Here is a 24,578-nt window from a genome sequence, read left to right as displayed (position 1 = left end):
GCCATGCTCATAAAAACAATTAAAATCCTCCTTCATCTTTTAAACGGCATCGACCACCACTGCAATGTAGATATCGATGAGCGTTATCATAAGTGTTACTCTGTGAAAGTATGGAACAAAATGAATGCTTTCATTCGGACTTTGTATCATGCTCTCTCCTTTATGCTCACACACACACACACAGACACACACAGACACACACAGACACACACACACACAGACACACACAGACACACACACACACACACACACACACACACAGACACACACAGACACACACACACACACACACACACACACACACACACACACACACACACCCTTACCTTTTTGTGAACGCGATCCATGAAGCCCTGGTGTGCTGCATTCAGAGTGTGGTTGACCTGCGGTCGACCTTCCAGCAAGTCGATGTAGTGGGCAGCGTGTTCGTTCCTCAGGCTGTAGTGGAGGTCAGGGATGACCCTCTTATAGCAGTGGCAGTGTTCCTCTGGAGGGGCCTTGGCTCCTAGTGACTGGAGGCCCTGCTCTACCTCCCAGTCTAGAACTGGGTGGGGAGCGAAGTGTCAAAACCAACATGGCTAAACGCAATGTAGACTACTTCCTGTACACTTCCTGTAAGAGGGAAATAACCTGATCCCCCCCTGTACACTTCCTGTAAGAGGGAAATAACCTGATCCCCCCCTGTACACTTCCTGTAAGAGGGAAATAACCTGATCCCCCTGTACACTTCCTGTAAGAGGGAAATAACCTGATCCACCACTAAGGTGAAAGGACAATAATGATGACAATAATAACTCCCCCCCCCCCCCCCCCCCATACACCCCCTTACAAACCTGTCCTGAGGAGGTGCGATGTCCCCTCCTCCCCCAGAGCCTCTGTCCCACTCCTCTGTAGCACCCCCCACAGATGCAAGCATGTAGCTTGCCACGCCTTCCTCGCCTGCCTCCTGCGCTGGCCATCTCTACTCAGGAAGTCAGGCTGTTGGGTGCTACCAACACATACAGGAACTAGGTCATGTCAAGATGATTGACTAAGAAGAACTAACGACAATCCAATATGGTGAAGTGATTTAAGAGACTTGTGAATGGAATGAAAAAAAGCTGAGAGGGAGGGTCGTTGTACTGTGAGAGTTCAATTCCCTTACGGTTTGTCTGGCTAATTTTAAATACCCTCAAACAATCCCTTTCATAACAACACATGGCCTAGGGGCAAGAGCCATGGAAACCAAACAAAGCATTTCATATGCCAGTTGGGTTTGGATTCCCAATGGTCGTTGGTAACTAGTTTAGCAAGTTACACAAGCTTCAAATAAGAAACTATACTAGTGGTCCTTGTGATGAACAGTTCAACAATCCATAAAACAAACAAGTAGGATACTATGCAACAAACCCGCAAAAAAGGGCTTTACAAAATACAAATAAAAGTTGACATCAATGTGTCATGGCCAAACTTGTGACAATCTCTCAGACTTAGAACTCGGGCATAGCAATAAGAGCAACAGTGTAATTGTATATCTTACCTCACAGGGAGTAGACGGTACACAGGAGGATCACAGTTCTCATCTAGTCTGTACCACGTCTGGAGTAGGATCAGATCCCGGTCGAAGTCTGCCCAACACCTCGTCGCCGCAGGACTTATCCGCGTCTCATCTGCATCAGAGAGGGAATTACGGGATACGGAAATCTCATCGCTCATTAACCCAGAATTCGGAGCTGGATCTCCTGAATCATGATTGTTGTTTTGTTCTGGAACAAAAAAGCTGCCCGTGTCACTTCCTGTGGCGATATTAGACTTGGAATCACTGATGACGTCGTCCATCTTGGGGTGTTTTTTCTTGGACATCTTCTGTCTGTCTCTCTCCACCACGTTCACGATGGCCTCAAACACCTCTCTGGAGATAGTGCTGGGCAGGGTCTGGACCTCGTACTTCTGACCAAGGAATAACTATCAAATAAAACACTAATTAATAACTTCGCGAATCCAGGAGTTCAGCTAGTGACTGGCAGAAGGTTCGTAAACGTGTGGGACGATATGTTGGATAAGAGATCAGTGAAAAGAAAGATAAAAAAGGAAGAGAGAAATTATTTGAATAAAAACAAATTAAACTAGAGAGATATCTCACTATGAAGTTTGGCCCCAGTGTTTCCTGACACTGTGCGAGGGCCTCCACGTGCAGCTCTGCCGTGTCGTGTCTATCCGACACAGGGTCTCCCACGCCCCAGCGCAGGTCCACCATCCTGAAGTCATAGCCCCTCTGTTTGCAGTAGAGGTACAGACGAGGGAACACAGTCTCCATCAACGCACTCCTCTCTGCCACCGTGTCTGTGTGGGGGGGATGGGATTATGGTTGACACACATACAGAGACGAGCACACGTGCACGCTCACGCTCGCACGCTCACCTTTATATCCACCACATATGTAGATCATGAATCTCCTCTTCTTGGCACGTTCCAGGTCATCTGTTATAACTGTGAGACCTAATGAATGAGGGTCACCTCCTGTTGTCTTGACAACACCATTAGAAGATCCAGCCAATAGACATTTGACAATTTCGGGAACACTTTCAGCCCATGTGGTGACATCCTGGTTTACACAAACACGGTCCTCTTCCTCTTCTTCCAGTGCCACCAAACTCTGCAGCAGGTTTTGAGGAGCAGTATCCTCAGTGTCATCAAGTCCTCCATCTGGTAAGGCTTTGAAAGCTGCTTTGTCCTAAAAAAAAATACATTAAAAAAAGCCCCAAATAAATGAAGAATGGGATCAGGTTTTTTTTCCATGATCAGATCAGGAAGGATGAATCAGCAAAGAGTTGCTTGGTCCTCCTCACCTTGAATAAATACGTGTTCTGCAGATGCAGCACAGTCACCCCTTTCTGCTCTGACGGTGTGCTTTGTCCATACGACTTTACATGGCGCTGCAGAAATTGATACTGAGAGGAATGTGTGGATTTACAACATGAATAATTAGATAGAACACATGAAAACATAAGGTGTCCAGAGGTGTGCAGACGACTTACTCTGAGGTGAGCTGTTATCTGGGACTCTGACTCCTCACTGACTTTGGTCAAAGGAATACTCCTGTCTGCTCTCTACAATATAAATACAGACTACAGTAAGCAACACATGGATGGACTATACATTGACAGGCTGAGAAACGCTGCCCTGTCTGTCCCCTCCCGACACGTTCATTACTATGGGACAGCTGGAGATCGAATTTAAATATTGAAACAATGTTGCAAATGTCGGAGAGACAGACAGGAAGGTTTATACAAATCACCTCTGTTGAAAACTAAATGTCTAAAAGAAATGTGAGATAATGTCTAGATGCTTTTTATAGTGGAGATCAAGTTTATAAATTGCCTGGCTGGGCTGATGAGATGGTGGATTGCTCAGTCAGATGGAACAGAATAAATAGGCATTTTAACATCATAGATTTATCTGGTGGTAATTTGTGGAATAGACAACGGTTGAAATGCCGTATTAACAAATCAGCGTTCAGAATTAGACCCACTCATTGTTTAAACACGTGTCCCTCAAACTGGATCAATTACCTTACCTTATTGGACCTAATCTTTTTCGCTAGAACGGCATGGTCGGATCGACAGTCGGAAAAGAACATCTCCTGGAGTCTTTGGAATGTGGGAATGGTCGCTCTCTTGTTTTTGCTGTCCTGATGCTATGACGCATTACCAATGAGAAAGGAACACTGGGTGAACTGATACTAATGACGGTTATAAAATCAATGTAAATGACTTAGGTAGAACAATTAAACCCTCAAATTGGGTGATAAGAGAGCAGATAATCTCATGGTGTACTGAATATTATGAGACTAGCTGGCACCTAAACTCACCCGACGCAGTGAGGTAGAGCCATTGGAAATTTGTGGAAATATTACAACTTCTTTCACCTATGAACAAAATTGAAAATTGTAGCCTAACATTACAGGAAGCTCTTAATTAAGAGCTACACATTTATGTTCAGTTATAGTAAGTCACGTTAATTTAATATAAAAGCTACAAGGTGTGAGAAAAAAGTTATAAAATTAGTTCACATTTTTACGAAAGCTACAAGGTGTCCATAATTGCAAATTAGCGCACACAGGAATAACGAAATAGTTGGGGACTTACTCTCCTTGTCTTCTTTTTGGGGACAATTCCGTTATTAGAAGTCCACATTTGTCTTAATTCTAGGATAGAATCGCCTATCTTCATTGGCTATCGCGCATTCATTTCTTATCCCGCTCGAAGCTTCAATGGCTCACCATCCACCATCACAATTCAACGCTGACAGTTTCATCTGTCCCACTGTGTTTGGAGAAGTGACAACTCCTTTGGCAACTAGTGTTGTCCAGGGCGGAGTTCGAGTGATGGTTCATGTTCCACTACTAGTAAGCCAACTGCGACGCACTGACCCGGTGCGTATAAACGCATAATAGACGGACAGAGTTAACAGTTCTTTACTTACACCTCGGTTTAAGAATGCGTCGGGATATTCGAAAGTAAAGTAAATTTTCGGACATAGCTTTAATGACGTAGAAAAATAAGCTTCAGGCGGGCCTCCTTTTCATTACTATGTTTTCTACACTCTAGATACTATTCAGATACATCGCCATGGGAACCAAATATCATACCCCCACAAAACTGGTGCAAGGGGATAAACTAATTGGTATTCACATTAGGCCGTTTCTCTGTGTTTTTTTCCTTTATCAAAACGACACAAGCACATAAAATACACTACATTATGCCAGGGTGTATTTTTAGTTGGGAAACATGGACAAGCTAAAAATAAATATAAGAACAATATCATAATAATAATTTTTTATTTAAAAAAAAAAAAACAATGTTTCTCCAGCACGTCTCTAAATTAAAGGGACACAGTATCACATATTCAGTCGTGTCCTTCATTACATGTTGAGTTTATGTTCCACACCACTGTACATCAGATACACCGAGGATCCTAAAGTCATACAGCCATACGTTGACAGTCCTGGTAAAGCACGTTTTACAGCTCTGATGCCTAGCAACTGAACCGGTCTCAAAGTGGACAGATTTTCAATTCCCTGGCAGTGATGACAGTACATGGAAGTCTGGCTCATGGTAACAAGAGGTCCAGATCCTTCCACTTTGACAAGCATACAGTACTAGTGAAAACAGATGACACTGCCACCCCTTCACCATTCTCTCACCTCGACCTATTCCCGACGGCACAAATACTAGCACACACCCGTACAAGCTTTCGTTGTTTCAATGCAGCTCACAACTCGCAATCCACCGTCATCACCACCGTTAAAACCAAAATTAGTCACACATTTGGGGTCTCCTCCAAGCAAATGAAAACAGTTCATAAAAATAAAAAAAAAGCCACATTTTAAACTCCTTCCGATATGACACTAAACCACCTGTATGTGTGACGCCCTCTCAACACGACAGCTTTGACAACTATTGATTCTGTTCAGGTGTAGAGGGACCCCGTCTTCCCTTGGAGCGAAAAAGCGGCCATCTTAGGTGTGGTGTCTTGGGGCAGACTGGAAGGAGTCTACGGAGCAGCGGCCAGGTCAGGTGGTCTGAGTGAGGTCGGGAGACTTCACTTCCTGGTAAAAGCAGTACCAGAGACCTCTCCACCTCCTCCACGGCATTCTAGTCTTCCTCTTTACCGCCTGTTCTGCTCAACTGAAAAACGAGAAAAGCATTTAGAAACCACAGTAAGTTCAGATGGGACATGTTTTTTAATGTATATTGGGAAATTTGTAGTTTTTCCACTGTACTTACATGCTGGAGTGTCATGTTCAACAAGTTGAAGATGCAAGAAAGGAGAGAAATTAAAATGATGAACAATGGTGCTATTGGCAACAATGGTTCTATTGGCAACAAGGGTGCTATTGGCAACAAGGGTGCTATTGGCAACAATGGTGCTATTGGCAACAATGGTGTTATTGGCAACAATGGTGTTATTGGCAACAAGGGTGTTATTGGCAACAAGGGTGTTATGGGAATTGGCAACAAGGGTGTTATTGGCAGCAATGGTGTTATTGGCAACAAGGGTGTTATGGGAATTGGCAACAAGGGTGTTATTGGCAGCAAGGGTGTTATTGGCAGCAAGGGTGTTATTGGCAACAAGGGTGTTATTGGCAGCAATGGTGTTATTGGCAGCAATGGTGTTATTGGCAACAAGGGTATTATTGGCAGCAATGGTGTTATTGGCAACAAGGGTGTTATGGGAATTGGCAACAAGGGTGTTATTGGCAACAAGGGTGTTATGGGAATTGGCAACAAGGGTGTTATTGGCAGCAAGGGTGTTATTGGCAACAAGGGTGTTATTGGCAGCAATGGTATTATTGGCAACACGGGTGCTATTGGCAACACGGGTGCTATTGGCAACACGGGTGCAAGCGGCAACACGGGTGCAAGCGGCAACACGGGTGCTATCAATAGCAAGGGTGTCTTATGAAATAAAATGAAAAATCAGACAGGACAACAAAAATAATTGGCACAAAATCAACTGCCGTGAACGAATATACCTTGATGACGTCGACCCAGTCCCAGCCTCTGGGGAGCTCCCCCTTGTTATCTGTTGAAACAGTATAGTGTGAATAGCACCGTTTCAATATCAATAGCCTTGTCTAAAAAAAAAAAAAAAGGTCATTTGTGATGGAAAAATAAAATACTCAAGTCATTTCAGTCCCTTACCAGTTCTACATGTGATCTTCCTCTTCTGTGATTTGGTCAGCTGTTCCTTCTTCTCTTTCTTCTTGGCTGGGGCGTTGAGGTCGCTGTTGGATGTCAGTGTCTGGGGGGGAAACAGGTGACATCTGGTTAATGAGCACAATGTGTATATAAATACTAAACCGACTTGAAAGGAAAGTCCTTTCCAAGACATTATATTTCTGTGGTTGTGTGTGTGGTTGTTTGTGTGGTTGTGTGTGTGTGTGGTTGTTTGTGTGGTTGTGTAACACACTGACCACGGCAGTGACCGCGGCCTGGTGGTTCTCCATCAGAGCTTCCTGGTTGTCTTTGGCCCACTCGAACAGGGTGTACATCATGGCAGTGCCCAGGTTGGCCTCCACCTGCTCCTCCAACCCAGAGATGATCAGCTGCTTGGTCTCTGAAGATCTGATAAGAGAATCATTTTAGAATAAAACGCCATTTAGCTGGTGTTTTCCCCCCAAAAGCGACTTACAGTCAAGTCTCGCGTGCATACATTTTCCGTAGGAGTGGCCCCAGGGGGAATCGAAAACACACTATCCTGACATTGCAAGTGCCATCCGCTACCAAAAGAGCCACAGACGACAGGACCAACTCAATGTAATTACCTCAGGAATTAGTTAAGATAACTTCATACATTAAGTGATTTTGTATCTTTACAGGCTCGCTGCATTGCATTGGTGGATCACGACCCAAACTTAGGCATATGGTCGTAACATAGGCTAACCACAATAAGTATCGTACAGTGTCAACGGCGACTTACATTTTTTTGTTGAAAAAGCCATCGAGTGAAATTTCAGGTGCCGTTTCAGGATACATCTCGGGCCATGAAATATCCAGAATGAACGCTTTGGAGTCATCGTGTTCTCCTATCTGGAAAGGGAAGTGGTTCGGGATGTTAGACAATGTTCAATCACGTCAAACAGTGTTCCCCAAACCTCTTCCTGACTACCCAGATGATTAGTAAACCAACCGAATCAGGTGAGCCTAAGAGGTTTGGGAGACAACAAGCACCCTGAGCCACTGCCTGTTCACCCCGCTATCATCCAGAAGGCGAGGTCAGCACAGGTGCATCAAAGCAGGGACCGAGAGACTGAAAAACAGCTTCTATCTCAAGGCCATCAGACTGTTAAACAGCCATCACTAACACAGAGAGGCTGCTGCCATGCCCTACATGACTCATCTCATATGTATATACTGTACTCGATACCATCTACTGCATCTTGCCTATGCCGTTCTGTACCATCACTCATTCATATATCTTTATGTACATATTCTTCATTCCTTTACACTTGTGTGTATAAGGTAGTAGTTGTGGAATTGTTAGGTTAGATTACTAGTTGGTTATTACTGCATTGTCGGAACTAGAAGCACAAGCATTTTCACTACACTCGCATTAACATCTGCTAACCATGTGTTTGTGACAAATAACATTTGATTTAGGAGAATCGCACTTTAATTTCCTTGATTCCTCACTTCGTCTCCTACGACCTCTACTCGACTCTTTTTGAAAAAGGTAAATCGAGGAAAGGAGGCGAAAATAAAATATTTTATAAAAGATATATATATATATATATTTTTTTTAATTTTACCACTTTTTTTCCTCCCCAATTTCGTGGTATCCAATTGTTAGTAGCTACTATCTTGTCTCATCGCTACAACTCCTGTACGGGCTCGGGAGAGACGAAGGTTGAAAGTCATGCGTCCTCCGATACACAACCCAACCAAGCCGCACTGCTTCTTAACACAGCGCGCATCCAACCCGGAAGCCAGCCGCACCAACGTGTCGGAGGAAACACTGTGCACCTGGCAACCTTGGTTAGCGCGCACTGCCCCAGGCCCGCCACAGGGGTCGCTGGTGTGCGATGAGACAAGTATATCACTACCGGCCAAACCCTCCCTAACCCGGATGACGCTAGGCCAATTGTGTCCCACGGACCTCCCGGTCGCAGCCGGTTACGACAGAGCCTGGGCGCGAACCCAGAGTCTCTGATGGCACAGCTGCAGTACAGCGCCCTTCACCACTGCGCCACCCGGGAGGCTAAAAGTATATATTTTTAAAGTAGTTTATCATTTTTAAATCTGTGAATGCTTTTTTCACCCAACAACAGCTGGTTCAAAAGAGATGTGGCTGATTTAAATTAATCAGCAGTAAGATATTCCTGAGCATCCTCTGCCATAGGATAAATAAATGCTATATAAAACTCCTCCTGCCACCTATTAACAAACTGACAATCTCCTAGATATGGCCACACCTTATCCGTTTCCGGATCACGTAGGAGAAGAGGATGGACCACAGACAGACAACCCAGACATGTCACTGGGGCTATAAAACTGAAGCATCTTTTTAGAACCATTTTCTCACCACCAAATATGGTAGTGAGAGGAAGTCCATTCGAGACGTAGTTGGAGAGGATGGAACTGTGTTAAACTGGGCCGACATTCTGCACACTCATCAATTAAACATCTGATCTCAATACATGTTTCTGTTCCCAAAACTGTTACAAACACAGTGCACTAAGTGTTATAGACTTGAGGCTTTGCCAAAGTTCAAATATATATTTAAAATTGTGTCGTTTAGAAGGAGTGCAAGGTCGAATCGAGTTGGTGCACATGCCTACTTCAGAGGAGGAGGTCCCCAATGGAAATATGCTACAACGCACCAACAGGATGTCACAACAGGATCTCCTGCATGGCTTTGCCCACCTCCTTGCTTGTTCTAACCACTACGCTTCATTTCCTCCCACTATATGACAAAGATGAACTCTCTCTGGACAGATGTTTTCCCAATGGAGAATCTCACCTCTACAAATTCTGCGCCACATCCCATTCAACGAGCTACTCACCCTAAACTGAAATGAAACCGGGCTGACTTCCTTGAAGCACTCGTCCCCCTCGTATATCGAACGGAGGGCTTCTAACTCCATCTGGAACAGTAACCAAAGTGAGGGAGAGAGAGAAGACAGAGAGAGAGAGAGAGAGAGAGAGAGAGCAAGACAGAGAGACAGAGCGAGAGAGACAGAGAAAGAGAGAGAGAGAAAGAGAGAGGTTATTCATTGATGCTGGATAAAAGACTAGGTAGCTAGATAATATATAGAACAAAAACATAAAATGCAACAATTTCAAAGATTTTACTGAGTTGCAGTTCATTAGGCCCTAATCTATGGATTTCACATTACTGGGAATACAGGTATGCATCTGTTTGTCACAGATACCTTTAAAAAAGGTAGGGGGGTGGATCAGAAAACCCATCAGTATCTGGTGTGCCTCATGCAGCGCAACATCTCCTTCTCATATAGTTGATCAGGCTGTTGATTGTGGCCTGTGGAATGTTGTCCCACTCCTCTTCAATGGCTGTGCGAAGTTGCTGGGTATTGGCGGGAACTGGAACACGCTGTCGTACACGTTGATCCAGAGCATCCCAAACATGCTCAATGGGTGACATGTCTAGTGAGTATGTAGGCCAGAAAGAACTGGGACATTTTCAGCTTCCAGTTGTGTACAGATCCTTGCGACATGAGGCTGTGCATTATCATGAGGTGATGGCGGCAGATAAATGGCACGACAATGGGACTCAGGATCTCATCACGGTATCTCAGTGCATTAAAATTGCCATTCATGCTTGCCCATACCATAACCCCACCATGGGGCACTCTGTTCACAACGTTGACATGAGCAAACCGCTCTCCCACACAACGCCATGTCCGCCATCTGCCCGGTACAGTTGAAAGCGGGATTCGTCCGTGAAGAACACACTTCTCCAGCGTGCCAGTAGCCATCGAAGATGAGCATTGGCCCACAGAAGTCGGTTACGACGGCAATCTGCAGTCAAGTCAAGACCCTGGTGAGGACGACGAGCACGCAGATGAGCTTCCCTGAGACGGTTTCTGCCGTAATTCTTTGGCGGTGCTAACCTACAGTTTCATCAACTGTCCAGGTGGCTGGTCTCAGATGATCACGCAGGTGAAGAAGCCGGATGTGGAAGTTCTGGGTTGGCGTGGTTACAGGTGGTCTGTGGTTGTGAGGCCGATTGGACATACTGCCAAATTCTCGAAAACAATGTAGGAGGCGGTTCATGGTAGAGAAACTAACATTCAATTATCTGGCAACAGCACTGGTGGACATTCCTGCAATCTGCATACCAATTGCACACTCCCTCAAAACTTGAGACATCTGTGGCGTTGTGTTGTGTGACAAAACTGCACCTTTTAGAGTGGCCTTTTATTGTCCCCAGCATAAGGTGCACCTGTGTAATGATCATGCTGTTTAATCAAATTGTTGATTGATAACTGTCAGGTGGATGGATTATCTTATCAAAGGAGAAATGCTTACTAACAAGGATGTAAACAAATTTGTGCACATTTGAGAGAAATAAGCTTTTTGTGCGTATGGAAAATATCTGGGACATTTTATTTCAGCTCATGAAACATCAGACATCAAACATCAACACTTTTCATGTTGGGTTCATATTTTTTTGTTCAATATAAATACGTTAGCTATCTAAGGAGATTCAGTGCACTGACTCACACTACTCAGAGCTATCGTTGGCTAAGTGGTGGTGTGGCTAAAACTAGCCTAGTTCTTCAGTTAGCTAACTAGACAAACTAGCCCAAACATCCACTGACTACGGTAATGCTAGTACTTCGTTCATTTAACTTTGTTTTTTTTTGTCGAAAACTGTTAACAGTTCAGCCTTCGTACATCACCCGCTAGCCAGCTCTGTTAGCCCTGTTAGCTAGCTAGCGCGCTGTTAGCTCTGTTAGCTAGCAAGCGCGCTGTTAGCTCTGGTAGCTAGTATTACCTCTTGATCCTCGTTGGCAGTCATGATTTCTTTCTTTCAGGTGACGCTAAACAATGTAGTCAAATATGTCTAGCTAACAGTACAAAATATGAAAAGTGCAGAGTTAACGTGTCATGTCTGTGATAAAAAAATATATATATGGCTAGTTTATAAATGTAGCAACGTATCTAGTTGATCCAACGTCAGACGTGACCCATGATGTTCTTCGCATTGTACGCATGCGCAATGACTCTGACCTTTGAACCCGACCACTCTTGCAGATACTGCAATGCTTTTTTATGGCCACAGGAGGGTGTCTGGAACTAAGATTTCCTAAATATACTCAACAAAAATATAAACGGAACATGTAAAGTGTGGGTTTGATGAGCTGAAATAAAAGATACCAGACATTTTTCCATACGCACAAAAAGCTTTTTTCTCTCAAATTATGTGCACATAATTTGTTTTACATCCCTGTTAGTAAGCATTTCTCCTTTGCCAAGATAATCCATCCACCTGACAGGTGTGGCATATCAATAAAATGTGCGGTTTTGTCACACAACACAATGCCACAGATTTTCTGAGGGGGCGTGCAATTGGCATGCTGACTGCAGGAATGTCCACCAGAGCTGATGCCAGAGAATTGAATGTTAATGTCTCGACCATAAGCTGCCTCCAATGTCATTTTAGAGAATTTGGCAGTATGTCCAACTTGCCTCACAGACCACCTGTAATCACGCCAGTCCAGGACCTCCACATCTGTCTTATTCAGTTGCGGAATCGTCTGAGACCAGCCACCTGGACAGCTGATGAAACTGAGGAGTATTTCTGTCTTTTGTGGGGAAAAACAAATTCTAATTGGCTGGGCCTGGTTGCCCTCCCAGGCCCATCCAGGGTTGCGCCCCTACTCAGTCATGTGAAATCCATAGATTAAGGCCTTAATGAATTTAGTATTTTGTGGAGAAAAACAAATTCTAATTGGCTGGGCCTGGCTGCGCCCCTACTCAGTCATGTGAAATCCATAGATTAAGGCCTTAATGAATTTATTTCAATTGTACTGATGTACAATATATGAGCTATAACTCAGTAAAATTGTTGTTGCATGTTGCGTTTATATTTTATATTTTTTGTTCATTTTCTCTTTAGAAATAGGCAGACAGACTGGTATGGAACTTGGTACTCACCAAACAAACATTAATCTGGTACCGTATCAATTGTTGAATGGAAAGTACCATATCGCTCATCGTGACAATACACTGGATAGACGCTCTAATCTATTATTAGGCCAGAGGATGGCTCACGAGGCCCTATAAATCAGCACCGCAGCTCAGTGACATCAGCCCATGTGTCGTTGACATAAAGGTCAAGTGATCAGCCTCAGCTGTCTTGTTGAACCACACTTTGGTCCCAATGGTAGGGTCACTCAGAGACACTAGCTAAGGCCTACCTTAATTCTTATTTAATTAATAGAAAAGCCTCTCTTTCTTCCCAGCTAACAACAAGCGTTTCCACAACCTTATAGAACGTTCCCTCAAGGGTCTTATTTTGTTGTTACCCTATAACCTTTTCATAGGAATGTTCCAGTGATGTGCAAGGACTGTTTCCAAGAGACCATTCCCTTAACGTCAAACAGAACATAGCCAGAACATGGTTGCCATGTTCTCAGAATATAAGATATGGATGTTCTAGACACGTTTTCACGGGAACGTTGCAGGAACATTTCTGTGTTTCAGTTGTCAGGACCCAAAGAAATGTAAAAAGAAAAATGGTTTCATTAGACGTTAGCCCTTGTTCCTGTGGCCAAGGCTATTAAGGCCCTGATTGGTGAACAATCAGCTCTTTGTCTGTTGGCACGGTAACAGACACTCACACACAATCCCTTTAACATACAGTGTTTTCAACTTACATATTAAGGCCCTGATTGGTGAACAATCAGCTCTTTGTCTGTTGGCACGGTAACAGACACTCACACTCAATGCCTTTAACATACAGTGTTTTCAACTTACATATTAAGGCCCTGATTGGTGAACAATCAGCTCTTTGTCTGTTGGCACGGTAACAGACACTCACACACAATGCCTTTAACATACAGTGTTTTCAACTTACATATTTGACACACTTTCACGTTCATAATGACATGATGTCTGTTCATTTAATATTCAGCATGTCCTCCTCACCTGGGATTTGAACTCATTCCAGGCTTTCTACTGCCACGTCTGTGTCGGTTAATCAGTTCATATTTTATTTATCGTAGTGATGTAAATCACAGCTCTGTGAAAAGCACACTCAAGAAAAACGATTTTTATTGACGATAGTGATTCAGGAGTGTCATTGAAACAGGGTTATATGCCCCACCAACATTAATCAACTATACAAAAAGCCCTGAAATGGCTGAAATAAGTAAAATAAAATCAACGATGAGAAAATAGTCATATTAAGTGACACGTACATGGTGGAATGGCGAGACGATTGGAATCATTGAACCAAGAGGTTGTGAGTTAAAATCACAGAGGAGGACATGTGGAATAATAACAAATATGTATGCACGTTCAAATAATTGTTTGTGAGTGTCCCTAACCTTGCCGACAAAAACAAAGAGCCGTGAATAGATGATTGGTTCACCCGTAAGACCATTGATTGACTTGGCCAAAGTACTACGGGGGTGCTGTGATGAAGGTGACGACCGATGTGTCTAGAACATTATTATATTCTGAGAATTTGTCAACCATGTTCTGTGTAGCTCATTTGGTAGAGCATGGTGCTGGCAATGCCGGGGTTGTGGGTTTGATTCCCACGGGGGACCTGGTAAATAAATAAGACGATGTATGTAATCACTAACTGTATTTTCCTCTGGACAAGAGCGTCTGTTAAACGACGAAAATGTAAACGCTTCTGTGAGAACGTTCGCCCTCAAAATAAATAACATTTTAAATGTCTAATGGGATGTTGATGGAATATTCTCCTAACCCTCAGAAAACTGGACACGTTAATGTGTCTGAAATATGAATATCTTATATTTTGAGAACATAGCAACCATGTTCTGGACAAGTTTGGTGGGATGCTGATGAAATATTCTCCTAACCCTCAGAAAACTGGACACATGAATGTACTTGCAATGTTCTCATGAACCATTTATATTGGATAATTCTGAAAACATGGCAACCACGTTCTGGATCAATTCTGTTTGGCATTTAGTGAATGTTCTCCTAACTCTAATGCTTAAACATTCTACATAGGTTCTCAGGAGTTTTTAAAATGATTTTTTCCCCCCTTTTTCTCCCCAATTTCGTGGTATCCAATTGTTAGTAGTTACTATCTTGTCTCATCGCTACAACTCCCGTACGGGCTCGGGAGAGTCGAAGGTCGAAAGCCATGCGTCAGGAGGTGTTTTGCTAATGTACCCAGAATGTTCTCCTACCTAAAGGAAAACTGGACACTCAAACATCTGGGGAACATTACGGGGTAACACAACAAAAACGTTCTCTCTCCGTATAAGTGTTAGCTGGGTCATAACTTCAGAGGCGTTCAGTCATAATCAACACATCATCAGTAGGGTAAAACTAACATTACGGGGTAACACAACAAAAACGTTCTCTCTCCGTATAAGTGTTAGCTGGGTCATAACTTCAGAGGCGTTCAGTCATAATCAACACATCATCAGTAGGGTAAAACTAACATTACGGGGTAACACAACAAAAACGTTCTCTCTCCGTATAAGTGTTAGCTGGGTCATAACTTCAGAGGCGTTCAGTCATAATCAACACATCATCAGTAGGGTAAAACTAACATTACGGGTAACACAACATAAATGTTCTCTCTCCGTATAAGTGTTAGCTGGGTTATAACTTCAGTCATCTTTCTCTTCTCTCATCATAGTGGTAGGTAAATATGATGGAAATGATGCAGCATTGGGATATATATATTTTAATGGGATATGAATTATCCATCCTGGCTTTTTCACACCAGCAAACTCATTTGCCTTCGATCTTATTGGACAGAACACCATTATCCCGCTGAGTCCAATCAGTGCTGTAATCAAACCCGGCTGAGATCGATCACAATGGTCAGGCGCAGATTCAAACCTGCAAGACTGTGACGGCGATGCCAGCCAGGAGTGTTCTGCTTTAATACTCCCAATATTAACATTTACACGGCTGGAGATGTGCAGCTTGTTCCCTTTGTCTACTTCAGTCAGATTGGATTCACTCAGGGAAAGGTAATTGAAGAGAAAGCTACTTTTCGCATGAACATGGCTGCCTCGGTGATGGGTTTGTTTCCTTCCCAAGCTCCCTCCCTCGCCATCCATAAAATGTGTTTTATATTGCCAGTAAAAAGATATCGCACATGACTGGAAAGTTAGGGATTTACAGCTATGTTTATTTCCATTATGGGCCTAATTTTCCAAATGGTTTTCCATGCATGACTATTGTGCTGAAATAAAAGCTCACTTACTTATAACACTACACTGCTACTACTGTGTAGACCAGGCTCACCTCCTGACAGAAATATTCCTCTCAAATCCAATTTCCCTCTTATGAATTTTTTACCCAGATTCTGTGTAGTAAAACACAATAAACACTGCTCTGAAAAGCCATTTTTTATTTCCCAAGCTACCACCTTAGGAAGCATATAGGTTAAGTTATTAAAGAATCAATAAGGGAGTAGACGTTTTAGACTCACACACATACGCTTCCTGTAATTTGTTAGCCAATTGGCCTGGCGCCATCTTTGCCCTGTAGCATAATTAGGTGTCTTATCTTCTCAGTGTGTGGGTCCTCTGATACACGATGACCCCCAGCTTCAAATACCAGGGTGCAAAATGCAATTACTGTACTAGAGAGGCTGACTAGAAGGCTCTTATCACTGCCTGTACTCCTCTTAATTAACTTATATAAAAAATAATTTCTGTCCCTGCAATGGCAAACACAGTGAGAGAGGGAGGCGTGTGGCAGTGCAGTGTTTCTCTCGAGACGCAATTATCTAAATCAACATTTTTTTTTTTTTACCTCCCTCTCACTTTCGAAAAACTTGGAAATAATTGTTATTTTGGGGTTACACTGAGAGAAAATGTTATTCCTGGAAGTTAGAAAACAATTGTGTAGTCTTAGCTGTTGCAGAGGCGAACTGAACTGTGGGCAGTCTAGGCAGACTACAGTGTGTGTGTTTTGTTAGGGAAGAGAAGGGGCCCATAGCTCTGTGAAGTAAGTCTGCTCTGTTATTACCATTCACTCTGAGGAAAGAAATGTTGGACTTAAATTCAGAGACAGGATGACACGTTTTATTTTCATTTTATTTTTTATTTAAGTAGGCAAGTCAGTTAAGAATAAATTCTTATTTACACTGACTGCCTAACCCCGGCCAAACCATAACCCCGACATTGCTGGGCCTATTGTGCGCCACCCTATGGGACTCCCAATCACAGCCGGTTGTGATACAGCCTGGAATCGAACCAGGGTTTTGTAGTGACACCTCTAGCACTGATATGCAGTGCCTTAGACCGCTTCGCCACTCGGGAGCCCCGAGGACCCATTGAACTCCCCATTGAACTCCCCATTGAACTCCCCATTGAACTCGCCATTGAACTCCCCATAAGAAGCAAACATGGCAGACATCACTAGACTAAACCCTTCCAGTACACTATCATATAGTGTATGCAGGCATTTTCCTATCCTGTAAGGCTCTATGCCTGCCAGCAGCTGTATCCACTTGGACAGCAACCCTGTAGTCATTAGACCAATTAACTCTACACTCTTATCTTTCTGCTGTTGTCAGCATCCAACATACGATTGTTGTGACATTTGTTTTCCCAGTAGCGATGCCCCACCGAAACAGCTTGCTCTGAAAATCCTATTGTCACGACCCAGCAGTTGAAATGTTGTGTTGTCCTTCGGGGTGGTGTTGAGGCAGACATACCATTCAGACACAACCTCCATCCGTCCACTCACTCTCCTCCACTATCCAGCGGGGCCGGCTGACTGAGTGTGTAGCCCATCAAGTGGTGCTTTTGTGTATCTCAGCAAAAACAGCTTGAGGACCCAACGTGAACCCTCTGCACACTTATCTCGTGTGTCAGACAAACCAGCTTAGAGCAGCATTGTTCTAACTGATATGCCTTTCTCTCTCTCTCTCTCTCTCTCTCTCTCTCTCTCTCTGTCTCTCTCCCTTTCTCTCTCCCTTTCTCTCTCTCTCTCTCTCTCTCTCTCCCTCTCTTTCTCTCTCTCCCTCTCTCTCGCTTTCTCTCGCTCTCTCTCTGTCCCCCTTTGTCTCTCTCCCTTTCTTTCTCTCTCTCTCTCTCTCTCTCTCTCTCTCTCTCTCTCTCTCTCTCTATCTCACTTTCTCTCTCCCTCTCTCTCACACACACTCTCTCTCTCTCTCTCTCTCTCTCTCTCTCTCTCACTCTACCCTCCAGGCCCTACTATGGAGTCTGGGCTCCGGCAATTTCCTTTTACCCAGTTAGGCTACGCTTCATAACAAACTTGACATATACATTTATCCCATCCCCAGCCTCACAGAGCAGGCTGTTTGGCAATTTAGTAAAAGAGGCATTCCTGTCATAAAATTAGCAACGCCACATTACTGAATTGGATTTTGGGTTGTTGTTGTTGTTGTCGAGGGCAGTGGCAGTTGTTGCCGTGGCGTCAGGCGATTAAAGTCCTTAGTAGACTCTTTGTTCTGTGTTCAAGAATAATAAAAAAAAACGGTCAAAACTCGACCCAAAGCGTTGAAGAGACGATATAAAAATAATGCCTGCATTTAAGGGGAATAAAGGACAAAACAATATGGAAATTGTCTACTGAAGCTATTCAGCGGAAAGTGATATCTTCGTAGTGTTGAATTATTTACACAAAGCACTGTGTCAGTGAGAGAACATGTTGTATCTCTGACAATAAAAAATAAAAAACCTTTGCGTTGTTATAGGTTCCCCAATAAAAACATATACTAATAATCAGCATTTATTTAAAGCGCTGTAAATCAACAACAACAACTGTTCTAAAACAACAACATGAATCATTATGAGGTCATCGGCCGAGAGACTGAAGGTTGAGAAAGTTCATGGCTCGATTGAGGAGGTCAAAGGGGAGAGAAGGCAGCTGCTGGTGGCACGTCGTCATCACGTTGTCTCACAATCCACACCTTCTGTAGTAGAGATGAAGTTAGAGTTTTTCTACTAGCTGCTGGACTAGTAGCTAGCTAGCTACTCTTCAATACTACCAAATTGCAGCCCCCACTTGACCGCTAGAAAGCACATCACACTTCAATAGTAATTTAGGAGAAGCCTTATAACTTAGTCCTCCATACAGTCATGGTCATCTGTCATCGCTCTACACCGGCTTCTCTCCATCCCCGACCTCCGAACCATAGGCATAATCAAATCAAAAGAAGTTTGAGATTTATGCTAATGCTAGCCAGCTAACTTTAGCTAGCTAGCTAACCAAAAAACCAACCGCCAACTTGAGGTCTTGAAAACGTGCTGGATTCAAACTATTTGACTGTAATAATAAGCCAAATCATTAGTTAATTAGTAAAACAAAAGGTTTGTAGGGAAAAAGCTAAAAATTGTATATATTGACAAAATGTACAGGAACTCTCTGCCTTAGGTTTCCAAGAAAACAGTCACCAGACTTCTAGACCCCCCCCCCCCCCCCCCCCCGATCAATCAGTCACCAGACTTCTAGACGCCCCCGATCAATCAGTCACTAGACTACTAGACCCCCCCCTCGATCAATCAGTCACCAGACTTCTAGACCCCCCCCCCCCGATCAATCAGTCACCAGACTTCTAGACGCCCCCGATCAATCAGTCACCAGACTTCTAGACCCCCCCCCCTCGATCAATCAGTCACCAGACTTCTAGACCCCCCCCGATCAATCAGTCACCAGACTTCTAGACCCCCCGATCAATCAGTCACCAGACTTCTAGAACCCCCAATCAATCAGTCACCAGACTTCTAGAACCCCCCGATCAATCAGTCACCAGACTTCTAGACCCCCCCAATCAATCAGTCACCAGACTTCTAGAACCCCCCGATCAATCAGTCACCAGACTTCTAGACACCCCCCGATCAATCAGTCACCAGACTTCTAGACCCCCCCGATCAATCAGTCACCAGACTTCTAGACACCCCCCGATCAATCAGTCACCAGACTTCTAGACCCCCCCGATCAATCAGTCACCAGACTTCTAGACCCCCCCCCCCCCCGATCAATCAGTCACCAGGCTCCTATATGGGGGGGTGCAGGATTGTGTGTCTCTGCATGTGTGTGTTTATGTGTGTGTGGTTGGTTGGTTGGTTGGTTGGTTAAGAGCGGGGTAGTCAGCGAACGATGATGATGCACTAGTATTTAACGCCAGGGTCCTTGAAGAACACAAACTACAGCAGCACCAAGGTAATAAAAATAATTTATTTTATACGCCAACTTTCAACTGCACAGCCAATCTGAGCTCTGCAATAAAGAGAAACTATGCTTTGGAAGGAGAATGACATCGTTAATTTCAAGTCTTAGTGTGTGTGTGTGTGTGTGTGTGTGTGTGTGTGTTTGTGTTTGTGTGTGGAAAGAACCAGACTTTCTTTTCCTCATTCCCGAGGACTCATCTAGTGAAGATTACTAGTTCAAATAAAGATTAGGTCGTAATCATACCAGATTAATTATCTGCAATGTATGTGTAACATACACTATATAACCAAAAGTATGTGGACACCTGCCCGTCGAGCATCTCATTCCAAAATCATGGGCATTAAAATGGAGTTGGTCCCCCCTTTGCTGCTATAACAGCCTCCACTTTTCTGGGAAGGATAACCAATAGATGATGGAACATTGCTGCAGGGACTTGCTTCCATTCAGCCACAAAAGCATTAGTGAGGTCGGGCACTGATGTTGGACAATTAGGCTTGTCTCGTGGTCGGTGTTCTAATTCATCCCAAATGTTTTCGATGGGGTTGAAGTCAGGGCTCTGTGCAGGCCAGTCAAGTTCTTCCACACCGATCTCGACAAACCATTTCTGTATGGGACCTCGGTTTGTGCACGGGGAAATTGTCTTGCTGAAACAGGAAAGGGCCTTATCCAAACTGTTGCCTCAAAGTTGGAAGCACAGAATCATCTAGAATGTCATTGTATGCTGTAGTGTTAAGATTTTCATTCACTGAAACTTAGGGGCCCGAACCATGAAAAACTGCCCCGGAACATTATTCCTCCTCCACCAAACTTTACAGTTGGCACTATGCATTCGGCCAGATAGTGTTCTCCTGGCATCTGCCAAATCCAGATTTGTCCGTCTAACTGCCAGATTGTGAAGCGTGATTCATCACTCTAAAGAAGGTGTTTCCAGAGTCCAACGGCGGCAAACTTCTCCAGCCGACACCATGAGCAATGTCAAGCGATCTTAGGCTTATGTGTGGCTGCTCGGCCAAGGAAAGCCATTTTGCGAAGCCCCCTGACGAACAGTTCTTGCGCTGACGTTGCTTCCAGAGGCAGTTTGGAACTCGGTAGTGAGCGTTGCAACCGAGGACAGACAATTTTTACACGCCTACGTGCTTCAGCACTCGGCAGTCCCGTTCTGTGAGATTGTGTGGCCTACCACTTCGCGGCTGAGCCGTTGTTGCTCCAAGACGTTTCCACTTCACAATAACAGCACTTACAGTTGACCGAGTCAGCTCTAGCAGGGCAGAAATTTGACGAACTGACTTGTGGGAAAGGTGGCATCCTATGACGGTTGCCTGGTTTAGAGTCACTGATCTCTTCAGTAAGGCCATTCTACTGCCAATGTTTGTCTATGGAGATTGCATTGCCGTGTGCTCGATTTTATACACCTGCCAGCAACGAGTGTGGAAGAAATAGCCAAATCTAACAATTTAAATGGGTATTTTGTATTTACAGTACAATGTGTCTGTATGGGAAGCGATTTATTTCACAACCTTGTCTTTTCACTATCCACTACATTTACTTTCAAGCCACTGCTGGACTAATCAATAAAAGTGGTGATATTGTATGAAAGGTATTTGTTGGAGTCGACAGAGGTGGAGAGTAGAGTATTGTGAAATGTGCTTGAAGTCGATTGCATATCTGAGAAAGCACACCGACATCTCCCCTCTCTCTTTAGCTTTCTCCCAGCACTCTGATTTTAATCATGACAGCGACCGAACGCCATAAAACTACGACTGCACCCAAGAAAAGCCCGGCTCTGTTCAGAGAGACTGGATGAAGTCTGGATTTGACATTTTCATGTTATAGAATAAGAAGTTGACACTTGGAAGGTAGAGTCAATAGTTTTTTTTTTTGTGTTTTTCTTTAAGAGATACACTATCTCTAGTGTAGGATAATATAGAGGCTTTCCTTTCCCCGAGACCAGTCCATATCGACTCATTTATACCATCCTTTTTTTCTGAGGTCCTTTTGAACCAACCTTTTCTCCATATGCTTTGTGTATAGTCCAAGGGATTTGCTCCCCTTTTAAGTCTTAAGCCCCTTGACCTTTCAAATGAAACAAGTGTTTAACAATAACCAGAGAAATATGAACTCCGGCAAACACAAAAGAACAACTCGTCCGTGTGATAACCTAATGAACAAACGCAATGTCCAACTTCCCCATAAGCTGGGCTTTAAAGCATCACAGGGGGTTGTGTGGCGGCAGAAATATGTGTTCCAGATGAGGTGCAGTTAAATCCGTCTGGGTGGGAAGTCTAAATTTTAAAGCCGTAATCCTGGAGTAGAAGAGCGTGAGCGTGACAATGAACCGTTTGACAACAGTGTCAGGGAGGGGGAAAAGAGACAATGTTTTTGGCCACCTTCTTATACACTACCTCTCTGGCCTGGTAGCGTGTTTGGAGTGCTGGTACTGGCAGGCATGGTCTGCATCCTAAATGTCACCCTATTCACTATTTAGTGCACTATTTTTTATTTTTTATACCTAGGCCCTGGTCAAAAGCAGTGCACTACACAGGGAATAGGGTGTAATTTGGGACATATCTATGGTTATAATAGGTTTTAGTTTAGCAGCTGGCAAGCACATGATCTTAACGCTCTGGAGAAGCAGATAGCTTTTTGGAGTGTTTCAGGCACCGGGATTTCATTTAATGCTCTAGGGAAACAGATAGCTTTTTGGAGTGGATCGGGTACTGGGATTTCATTTAATGCTCTAGGGAAACAGATAGCTTTTTGGAGTGTTTCAGGCACTGGGATTTCATTTAATGCTCTAGGGAAACAGATAGCTTTTTGGAATGGATCGGGTACTGGGATTTCATTTAATGCTCTAGGGAAACAGATAGCTTTTTGGAGTGGATCGGGTACTGGGATTTCATTTAATGCTCTAGGGAAACAGATAGCTTTTTGGAGTGTTTCAGGCACTGGGATTTCATTTTATTTCTGCTAGATAGTGGATGGTAAGAAAATACAATAGAGTACCCCAGTATGAGTCATAATACCCATAAAACCTAGCGGTAAAACAAGGAAATAGTTAATTCATTCAACCATTCATTTTTCCAATAGGGGATTTTAGAAACACTTAAAATAAGGGCTGTGTTTCGTGTAGGCTTACCCTGGCTTGATGTTTGATAACCATGTAAATCTCTCTAAGACAAGGTTTTTATCAATATATTCGCCTGTATTTACCCCCTCCCAAAAAATGAAATGAAAATTAGCTGCTAATGTGGCTATCATAAAGAACTACAAATGCAATGATGATCTGGACGAGACTGCAGAATGGAGGATTAACTATCTAATGTTAGCTAAATGTAAAATGGAATAAATTGCTACATTTCTTTAAATGTACAATTCTGTGAACTGTCTAGTGCAAGTTTTAAATTGACACAATACCTGTTAGCAAAGTTGTTCTTCTTTACCCCCTTTTTCTCTCCAATTTCGTAGTGTTGTTAGTAGTTACTGTCTTGTCTCATCGCTACAACTCCCGTACGGGCTCGGGAGAGACGAAGGTCAAGAGCCATGCGTCCTCCGAAACACAACCCAACGAAGCCGCACTGCTTCTTAACACAGCGCGCATCCAACCCGGAAGCCAGCCGGTGTCAGTTAGAGATGATGTGTAGGAGCTTGAAGGGATTTGTAGTCTTGCATGATGTCTACTTTTATGATAATTAACATTTTAGAATCTGGGAGTAAATAGAGCCGAATATATACAGTAGATAAAACTCACCTTGTCTGAGAGAGATTTACATGGTTGTCATAACGTCACGCCAGCGTAAGCCCACATGAAACACAGCCCTTATTTTAAGGGTTTCGTAAATTGAATGGTGGAAAAACGATAGGAACCATTTCCCTGTTTGACCACTAGGCTTTATGGGTATTATGACACGCCCACCGTGGGGCTCTATACGTTAATGTTTTAGAGTCACTGGGGGTGAAAAACAGTTAGAAAACACCATGGGAGAAGGATTGGACTTCTTCATTGTAGTCAAGAGAAATGTAGGAAAATTCAACAACAGTGTTGGATATGCGACACAGGTATTCATCATTAGCTATATCACAGATTATTACTTCTTGATTGGGACTGCTCGATACAGCCCAATGACAAGAGGAGGTCAAATCTTTCATTTAAAAGGCTTGCTATATGTCCAGTTTCGAAAGGTCCTCTGTCTTTCAACCATACTAAATATTCAAGGTGGACTTTTCAAAGTGTTTGGAAATGGCAACCCGGATTTGAAATGGCACCCCACTTCACAAATGGCATTTTCCAATGTATTATTAATTTTCCATTTTATATTACTGAATTTATGCAAATGTTCACAAATAATTCATATACTGTACATATATAAAGTAATGGGATCTAGTTGTGACTTCAAATCGCCCAGAAGCAATGTGTTCTTCCTTCAAGCCTCTCAGATGCCTACAAAACCAACAACATGTTCTTCATCGCAACATAGTAAGGCTTATTCTCACATCATAAGGCTTATTCTCATATCGTAAGGCTTATTCTCATATCATAAGGCTTATTCTCATATCATAAAGCTTATACTCACATCATAAGGCTTATTCTCACATCGAAAAACTTATTCTCATATCGTAAAGCTTATTCTCATATCATAAGGCTTATTCTCACATCATAAGGCTTATTCTCACAGAGTAAGGCTTATTCTCACATCGTAAAGC

At 43.3% G+C, this 24,578-nt stretch overlaps 2 protein-coding genes across 2 annotated transcripts in view; both read right to left on the bottom strand.

Annotated features, from left to right (window-relative positions):
* The window catches only part of LOC110500903 (uncharacterized), a 28,405-nt gene extending 24,092 nt beyond the window's left edge, over positions 1-4,313 (bottom strand). The window contains exons 1-9 of the mRNA XM_090214901.1: positions 4,128-4,313; positions 3,851-3,907; positions 3,557-3,676; positions 2,829-3,089; positions 2,401-2,713; positions 2,123-2,322; positions 1,520-1,944; positions 834-988; positions 327-544 (exon numbers count right to left, since the gene is read on the bottom strand). Of these exons, the coding sequence (XP_090071027.1) occupies positions 327-544; positions 834-988; positions 1,520-1,944; positions 2,123-2,322; positions 2,401-2,713; positions 2,829-3,089; positions 3,557-3,676; positions 3,851-3,907; positions 4,128-4,211 (1,833 nt within the window). The 5' untranslated portion in view covers positions 4,212-4,313. The remainder of the gene's footprint in view (positions 1-326; positions 545-833; positions 989-1,519; positions 1,945-2,122; positions 2,323-2,400; positions 2,714-2,828; positions 3,090-3,556; positions 3,677-3,850; positions 3,908-4,127) is intronic.
* Positions 4,314-4,802: 489 nt separating this feature from the next.
* On the bottom strand, positions 4,803-11,748 carry rwdd4 (RWD domain containing 4). Its single transcript, XM_090214900.1, has 7 exons — positions 11,503-11,748; positions 9,548-9,628; positions 7,465-7,574; positions 6,959-7,109; positions 6,687-6,786; positions 5,769-6,567; positions 4,803-5,669 (listed from the first exon to the last, which is right to left on the bottom strand). The coding sequence occupies exons 1-6, from the start codon at positions 11,524-11,526 to the stop codon at positions 6,425-6,427; spliced, it is 609 nt and encodes a 202-aa protein (XP_090071026.1). The 5' UTR covers positions 11,527-11,748; the 3' UTR covers positions 4,803-5,669; positions 5,769-6,424.
* Between the last annotated feature and the right edge of the window lie 12,830 nt (positions 11,749-24,578).

The sequence above is a fragment of the Oncorhynchus mykiss genome, chromosome 21 (assembly GCF_057628025.1).
Source record: "Oncorhynchus mykiss isolate SJ-2025 chromosome 21, ASM5762802v1, whole genome shotgun sequence".
Lineage (NCBI taxonomy): Eukaryota > Metazoa > Chordata > Actinopteri > Salmoniformes > Salmonidae > Oncorhynchus > Oncorhynchus mykiss.
Note: the sequence above shows the minus strand (reverse complement) of the source record. Positions and strands in the feature narration are given on the sequence as shown.